Genomic DNA, 8,665 nt, shown 5'->3' on the forward strand with positions numbered 1-8,665 from the left:
GCTGGGCTGAGGCAGACCTCCCTCCTATGCATGAATTTCATGCACTGTGCCTCTAGTCTATATATATAAAAAAGCAGCGACCAGAACACTGTAACAACTGGAATGACTGGTCGCTATGACTCCCACTGCAGCCAGGGAACCGACCCAACCAGGGGTGGGGCGGCCGGCCAACCCCCTGCAGCCCTTCCCCCTGGCCAGCCCCAACCCCAATGGGCCCCCACCACTCCAATTGGCCTACAGCCCCTGCCCCCAGCTGGCCGCACCCTGATTGCCCCCATCCTCCCTTTGAGGGTGGGGCCAGCCAACCTCCTGCAGCCCCTCCCCCAGGCCTCTGGCCCCCATTCGACCCTGCCATCCCAATCCAGGTGGGGCCTGCCAGCCAATTGCCCACAGCCCCTCACCCCAGCTGGCCAGGCCCTGATCGGGTCCTAATCGGGGCAGGCAGGCCAGCCAACATCCTGCCATCTCCTCCTCCCACAGGCCTGGTCCTGATCCACCCTGATTGGGGCTGGGCCGGCTGGATGCCACCCATGCACAAATTCATTCAGTGGGCCTCTAGTATTATATAATTGTTTTTATTGAGCTTTCAACATTATAAAAGCGTAATATGAAAATAACAGCACAAAGAAGGCAGGTGGGAGGCTATTTTGGAGTAAGGAAGTGACACTAAAGAATAACTCTAAGTCACAGGGAAAAATGAAAAGAACCAGAAATTGTAAATAAGAAAGTTAATATAAAAAACTATAAATATATACTTGTCCTTACTTAGCTTCTTTGAAACACATAAAATTTTATAAAATGATGATTATAAATATTACTAGGGGCCCGGTGCACGAAATTCATGCACTGGGTGTGTGTGTGTGCGGGGGGTGTCCCTCAGCCCAGCCTGCCCCCTCTCACATACTGGGAGCGCTCAGGCGTTGACCCCCATCACCCTCCGATCGCCTGATCGGCCCCTTGCCCAGGCCTGACGCCTCCGCCAGAGGTGTCAGGCTTGGACAGGGGACCCCCATCTCCCCCTGATCACTGGCTCTGGCCCCCACCCAGGCCTGAGGCCTCTGGCCCAGGAATCATGCCTGGGCAGGGGACCCCCATCTCCCTCTGATCGCTGGCTCCACCCCCCGCCCAAGCCTGATGCCTCTGACCCAGGCTTCAGGCCTGGGCAAGGGGACCATCATATCCCCCCAATCCCCGGCTCCACCCCCCACCCAGGCCTGATGCCTCGGCCAGAGGAGTTGACCCTCATCACCCTCCAATCACCACTCACCAGATTGGCCCCTTGACCAGGCCTGAGGCCTCCGGCAGAGGTGTCAGGCCTGGGCAGGGGACCCCCCAGCTCCCCGCGGTTGCAGGCTCCGCCCCTGCCCAGGCCTAACGCCTCTGGCTGAGGCATCCGGCTCGGGCAGCGGGGACCCGCAGCTGCAGCGGCCCCGCGATCGTGGGCTTCGCTTTAGGCCCAGGCAAGGGACCCCTAGCTCCCGGGACTACCGTGCCCAGCTCCCATAGCTGGCTCCACCCCTACTTCCTGCTATCACTGGCCAGAGCGGCAAAGGCGCCTGATTCTCCGATCATAGCTGGGGGGCTGATTCTCCCCCAGCTCTTAGCTCGCCCCTGGGTTTCCGATCACTGTCAGTGGCAGGGGGCTTCTTCCTGCTTTCCCTTTCGCCTCCCTGCATTGTGCCTACATATGCAAATTAGCCGCCATCTTGTTGGCAGTTAACTGCCAATCTTAGTTGGCAGTTAACTGCCAATCATAGTTGGCAGTTAATTTGCATATAGCCCTGATTAGCCAATGAAAAGGGTATCGTCGTACGCCAATTACCATTTTTCTCTTTTATTAGATAGGATTGTTGAATTGTCTACTTTAAAACTTACTGCAGAGCTACAGTAATCAATACAGTGTGGTATTGCCATATCCAGTATGGCTCAGTTGGCTGAGCATCATCCCATGAACCAAAAGTTCATAGGCTTGATTCCTGGTCAGGGTATTGGGCTTGAGCCTCAGTAGGGGGCATGCAGAAGGCAGCTAATCGATGTTTCTCTCTCACATCAATGTTTCTTGGTCCCTTACCTTACTTTCTCTCTAAAATAAAAAACATGTGTTTTTTTTTAAAAAAAAAAAATACAGTGTGATACTGACTTAAAGATAGACATAGATAAATAAAGTATAATTAAGAATCAGAAACAAACCCTCATATTTTTGGTCAATTGATTTTTGACAAGATTGTCAAGATTATTTAGTGTAAAAAAAATAGTCTTTTTAACAATGTTTCTGGGAAAAGTGGGGAAAAATGAAGTTGGGACCCCTACCTCACACTATATACAAAAATTTTCTCAAAAAGGATGGAAGACCTAAATGTCAGAGCTATAGATATAAAACTCTTAGTTTTATAAACTAAAGTTATAAAACTCTTAGAATAGTCTTAAATCTTTGTGAATTTCGTCAGGCAATGGTTTCTTAGATATGACACCAAGAGCACAAGCAATAAAATAAATTATATTTCAGCAAAATTAAAACTTTTCTACAAACAAAAACATCAACTAAGTGAAAAGATAACCCACATGATGGTAGTATCATATATCTGGAAATCATATCTCTGTTAAGGGGCTTGTACTTAAAGTATATAATGAACTCTGATAAATCAATAATATAAAGATAACTAATTTTTTTAATGGGCAAAGGATCTGAATAGACATTTCTCCAAAGAAGATAAACAAATGACCAATATGCATATGGAAAGATTCTTGACACCATTAGTCATCAAAAATTGGCAAATCAAAGCACAGTGATCTACCACTTGATACCCACTACGATGGCTATAATCAAAATTACAGAAAATAACAACTATTGAGAAGGAGTTGGAGAAATTGGTACCATCCTACACTGTGTTACTGGAAAACAGTTTGGCAGTTCCCCAGGAGGTTAAACATAAAGTTACCCAGCAATTTCACTTTCAGATATATACACATAAGAAATGAAAATATATGCCAATCAAAGACTCATACATAAATATTCATAGCAACATCTACACTAATAAAAGAGAAAGTTGCAAATTAACCATCACTCCACCACCCTGCTATGCCCACAAGCCACGCCCACCAGCCAATCAGGAACAAGTATGCAAATTAACCCAACTGAGATGGCGGCGGCCATGGAACTGGAGCAAGCAGGAGGCTTGGGTTGCCCCCGGTGATGGAGGAAGCCAAGCTTCCCACCTGCCCTGGCCAGCCCTGGGCTCCGCTCAAGGCTACAATTATAAGTTTCAATTATAGAAGATAAATAAATCCCAGATACCTGATTCCAACCCACCCTAGCCTCCACTCAAGGAAGCGCTGAAAAACAAAAAAGGAGAGGCTGGGAGCTTGGGTCACTGGGGGGTGTGGCCAGCCTGAAAACGGCCATCAGCTCCTCACCAGGCTGGCCAGGCACCCCAGTTGGGACCCCCACCCTGAAGGGGGTGTGGCCAGCCTGAAAATGGCCCTCAGCCCTTCACCCAGGCTGGCCACACCCCCATGGGGAGAGGGTCCCCACTGGGGGGCTTGACCAACCTGTAAACAGCCCTAAGCCCCTCACCGAGGCTGGCCAGGCACCCCAGTGGGGACCTCCAACCTGAAGGGAGTGTGGCCAGCCTGAAAACAGCCCTCAGCCCCTCACCCAGGCTGGCCAAGCACCCCAGTGGGGACCCCCACCCTGATCTGGGACACCCTTCAGGGCAAACCAGCTGGCCGTCACCCGTGTACCAGGCCTCTATCCTATATAATAAAATCCTATATGATAAAAGGGTAATATGCAAATTGACCCTAACAACAGAACAACTGGGAATGACTGATCACTATGACATACACTGACCACCAGGGGGCAGACGCTTAGTGCAGGAGCTGCCCCCTGGTGGTCAGTGCGCTCCCACAGGGGGAGCTCTGCTCAGCCACAAGCCAGGCTGACAGCTGCTAGCACAGTGGTGGTTGTGGGAGCCTCTCCTGCCTCCTCAGCAGTGCTAAGGATGTCCGACTGAAGCTTAGACCTGCTCCCCGCTGGCAAGTGGACATCCCCTGAGACCCCCGGGCTGCCAGAGGGATGTCTGACTGCCAGCTTAGGCCCAATACCCCGGGGAGTGGGCCTAAGCCAGCAGTTGGACATCCCCCGAGGGGTCCCAGACTGCGAGAGGGCACAGCCCGAGCTGAGGGACTCCCCCCCCCCCGCCCCCCTGCCGAGTGCACAAATTTTTGTACACGGGCCTCTAGTTATTTATAATAGCCCAAAGTTTTATCAACTGATGAATGGCTAAACAAAATGTGGTATTTCCATACAATGGAATATTATTTGGCCATTAAAAAGAACAAAATACTGATACATGCTACAATATGGATGAACCTTGTAAACATTAGCATACTAAGTGAAAGATGCCTGTCATAAAGGACTACGTAATGTGTGATTCCATTTATCTTAAATGTTCAGAAAATCTGCATACGCTGGATTAAGCAAAGTTATGTGGTTTCTTTACTGTAAAACTTCCTAAAACTTTTAATGAACTAATGTGCATTACAGTGCTCCAAAAAGGTTTATATAGAATGCAGTATTTGACCTTATTATTATGACCATCTATTAACATTTTTTGTAACACTAATGTTCTAAGGAAAAGCATTTAGGAAATGCTGAGGTAGCCCCCTCCTACATTTCTAGTCCTATTTCCCATTAATTTCCTTACATAAAGTGTCTGCTTAGGGCAAATAACGATTAGTCTCCCTGAAACATGCTCAGTCTCAAGCACAATCCAAGTTTTTATTCATTCTGTTTTATCCATATGGAATGCCCTTATCTCTCTGATGTCTATATATTTGTAATTTTTATTTACATAATTCATATATCTTAAAATTCACAATTTCAAAGTATACAATTCCATTGTTTAGAACATTCACAAAATTGTGCAACTATCACCATTACCTAACTCCAGAATATTTTCATCAGCCCAAAAAGAAACCCCGTAACTATTAGCAGTCATTCCCCATTACCCCTCCCACAGCCCCTGGCAACCACCAATCTGCTTTCTATCCCTATTTGCCTATTCTGGACATTACATATAACCCTTGCATATCTAGATCCTACTCATATACCCTAAGACCATGTTTGTTTGTTCAGTCTTTTTTATTATTCATTCAGTTAAAATCACAGCATTGTCAGACACTGCCAGATTGTGAATATGTAAGGTAGACGATACTTTGCCTTGAAGAAACTCCCAGCCTAGTAGAGGAGGTAGACAACACTGTGTTATAAGTGCTATTGTAGTGCTGTGAACAAAGTGCCATAGGAACAAATTGGTGGGATAATAACTTGTGGAGAATCAGGGAAAGCCTCACCAAGTTGGTTGCATTTGACCAGATATCGATTCATTGATTTATTCATTCAGCAAACACCTATTGTGCCCCTATCATGTACCAGGCACGGCGTTGGATTATCAGTATACAAAGATGAATAAGACAGATTCCTGTGCCTCAAGGAGATCAACAGTCTACAGGAGATAAATTACTAGTGTATACAGTTTCAAACAACCTGATAAGTTGTGTTAGAAGAATTTAATACTTGGTATGGTAACAGAGAGATAGGAGTAACTAACTCTTTGTGAATTTGAAGAAAAAATAAAAGTTTACCAAGTGGATAAGGGGTTGGCATTTCAAGCAGAGAAACTAGACCTCTGTGCCAGCCTAATGCTCTTTTCTTTCACTGAACGAGAATGTTTAATGCCTGTGTTGCTCTGACTAACCCTTGTGTAGTCCTCCTTATATGGAGATACCTTGTCTCTCCAAAGGCAGTATGTGTCCTTTAGGATAAGAGCTTTATCCTGTCCCTCTTAGCATCCTCATTTTCATAGTGTTTTATGCTTTGTGATTTTTTAAAATCCTCATCCAAGGATATGTTTTTAGTGATTTTTTGAGAGAGGAAGGGAGGTGGAGGGAAAGAAACATCAACTGGTTGCCTCCTGTACATGCCCAACTGGGGATCGAACCCTCAACCTGGATATGTGCCCTGACAGAATTGAACCCATGACCTTTCAGTTCACGCAATGACGCTCCAACCAACTGGGCCACACTGGCCAAGGCCATAGTAATTATTTTATAGATCCAAATGAGTGAATTACAGCTGAGACAACATCATTCACATTCTCAATGTCATTGACAGCTGTTTCCCCTTCCAACAACCTAAGACCTAGTGTATAGATGAAGGGCTTTAACATGGAATGAGCACATGGATGCTCCCTTTGTAGTCCATCTCCTGTATAAGAACTAAGAAAGTTGCTCCCTAAGACTAATCCTCTTCACTATTGAAAATCTTGTACTCATCCATGTTAAAGACACTCATATGGCAAAAGGACCATCTTAGAAATGTACCCTTTGTTCATAGCCAGGTAGATCTTGTCAACACTAAAAATTAATATTTACTTTTTTAATTATATTTAGTTGGTGTTAGGTAAAAACAGATTACCCTCCATAACCAATTTTTGCCTTAAAGGCAAGAACTGAGTTTTCCTGGAGAAGGAATTCTGTCTCAAGACTTTCACATAGAAATCCTGCCTCAGTTTCCAGCCTGCTGGCCTGCCACACAGATCTGACTCAAGATTGCAGCATCAACTCTTACCTGAATTTTTAGCCTGTTGGCCTACCCTACAGATTTCAAACTTGCCAGCCCCCGCAATTGTACAAGCCAGTTTATTAAAATCAATATCTCTCCCTCCTTGACTCCCTCCCTCCCTCTCTCCTTCCTACATATGTGTGTGTATGCAAAAAATAAAGATTAATGTAAGTTATATTCCAAACACGTACTAATTTGGGTGAAGGAACTTAATAGATTCAATAAAACTGCTTCTTGACAAACTTCTCTGAAAATTAGAGGATTAGAGGTAGGTATTAAGGAGATCATTGACTGAGGACAGGACCAAACAAAATATAGATTTTTCTCCTGCTTCAGGGAGACCAGGATTCAGTCCAGGATGGCCTCTTTGCTTCTCTGGTTTATGTCACTTCATGAAGTCTTGATCTGGTGCATTCTACATCTGACAAAGCTTCAAAGTGCTCTTCTGCTCTCCAGGCACACGATTGCTTGTGGAGACTGGGGCTCCTTCCTTGGTGTCACCAGAGCACCCATTATTATTTTTTAAATATATTTTTATTTATTTCAGAGAGGAAGGGAGAGGGAGAAATAGAAACATCAATGATGAGAATCATTGATTGGCTGCTTCCTGCATGCCCCCAACTGGGGATAGAACCCGCAACCCAAGCATATCCCACTTGACTAGAATCGAACTTGAGACCTTTAAGACTGCAGGCCAACACTCTAGCCACTGAGCCAAACCGGCTAGGGCAAGTACCCATTATTTAATAACAATGGGTTGCAGCACTGATATAGTCAGTGCTACAATGATTGTGATAGTATACCCACTGTTCTTGGATTTCAGGAAGGCTACCCAGAAATGGAGATTCTCTGGCTACTGATGATGTCCTGGAATATTGGAATATATATGTATGGCAGGAGAAAGTATGTATCTGCTGAAAAATGGTGTGGCCTGTCATTGCGTTTTCTTGACCACCTTGGCTCCCTCAAGAGAACCTATGAAACTCAGGTGAGGAGGGAGAGGCTAGAGGTGGATGGCAGGACTTATGGCAGAGATGTTCTACCTGGGCTCTCAGTAAAGATTTGATGCTACTTTCCTTAGCTAGGAAAGGTTCTCGCTCATCGTTCCTCTTGGTGGTTCCATAGAACTGCAAGAGTGAGGGGACTATAAACAGTAATTTCTTAGAGAAAATCAGGAAGGATGGTGAACAGGGGGAAACTTAGGGATAGCAAATGAAATCTAATTAAGAGTGGGCTATGGATAGGTGCATCACTGTTAGTGCCAGTGCATGCAGGGAAGTACTGGCCTCTGTGAACAATGACTGTTTAAAAGGTATTTTCTCCAGGAACTATTCTGAGTTGCAGACTTCTAGGCCATTAAACTAACCAGGAGAGGCTTTAGTGGAGAAAAAGTCTAGTTACCAAATAAGAGCAAACGATTGTTTATGCTTTAGGTATCTCCTCCCTTATAATAGCTGTCTGTCCCTAGAAAACGGGCCTAGTATAAATGGGATCCCTCTTTCCCAAGAGTGTACTATATTTTCTCCTCAATGTGGCTCATGTTTGGGTTGTAGGGGTGGGGAATGTCTGGCCTGCAGGCCACATAAGGCCTGTGAAATCATTTGTTCTGGCCCTGCCAGAACAGGTGGGACTTGAAATTCAATAAACCTAGGAGCTTTTTTTGCATAGCAACATAAATTTATACTAAATGAATTAAATTAACAAAGGATGTTATAAATATCCAATGGCCCTTGGTAGAATAAAGGTTCTCCATCCCTGGGTTAGAGTATCATGCCATCACCATGGCTTGGGGAAGCTTTCCAACATATCCTTTCCCCTCTAGAAATCTATTTGCTATTCTTTTTTTCCAGGTAAATACCCTGTATAGTGAGCTGGTGGAAGCATTACATAAAAACAGGGGCTCACCTTTTCATGAAAAGTGATAACTGCTGGAACAAGCCATGTGAGCAGGCCAGCTGACAGCAACTGGGAGAAGGTGCCTGGTCCTGACACTTTGAATATCTAAATTATTGTTAAACTTTCTCTTATGTTTTTGTTTCT

General features: G+C 45.2%; 1 protein-coding gene across 1 annotated transcript in view; it reads left to right on the plus strand.

The window, feature by feature from the left end:
* Positions 1–8,665, plus strand: part of TEX11 (testis expressed 11) — a 422,533-nt gene extending 413,868 nt beyond the window's left edge. The window contains exons 28-29 of the mRNA XM_059678680.1: positions 7,449–7,613; positions 8,476–8,665. Coding sequence (XP_059534663.1) covers positions 7,449–7,613; positions 8,476–8,547 — 237 coding nt within the window. The 3' untranslated portion in view covers positions 8,548–8,665. The remainder of the gene's footprint in view (positions 1–7,448; positions 7,614–8,475) is intronic.

This window comes from Myotis daubentonii, chromosome X, assembly GCF_963259705.1.
Source record: "Myotis daubentonii chromosome X, mMyoDau2.1, whole genome shotgun sequence".
In the NCBI taxonomy this organism is placed as follows: Eukaryota; Metazoa; Chordata; class Mammalia; order Chiroptera; family Vespertilionidae; genus Myotis; species Myotis daubentonii.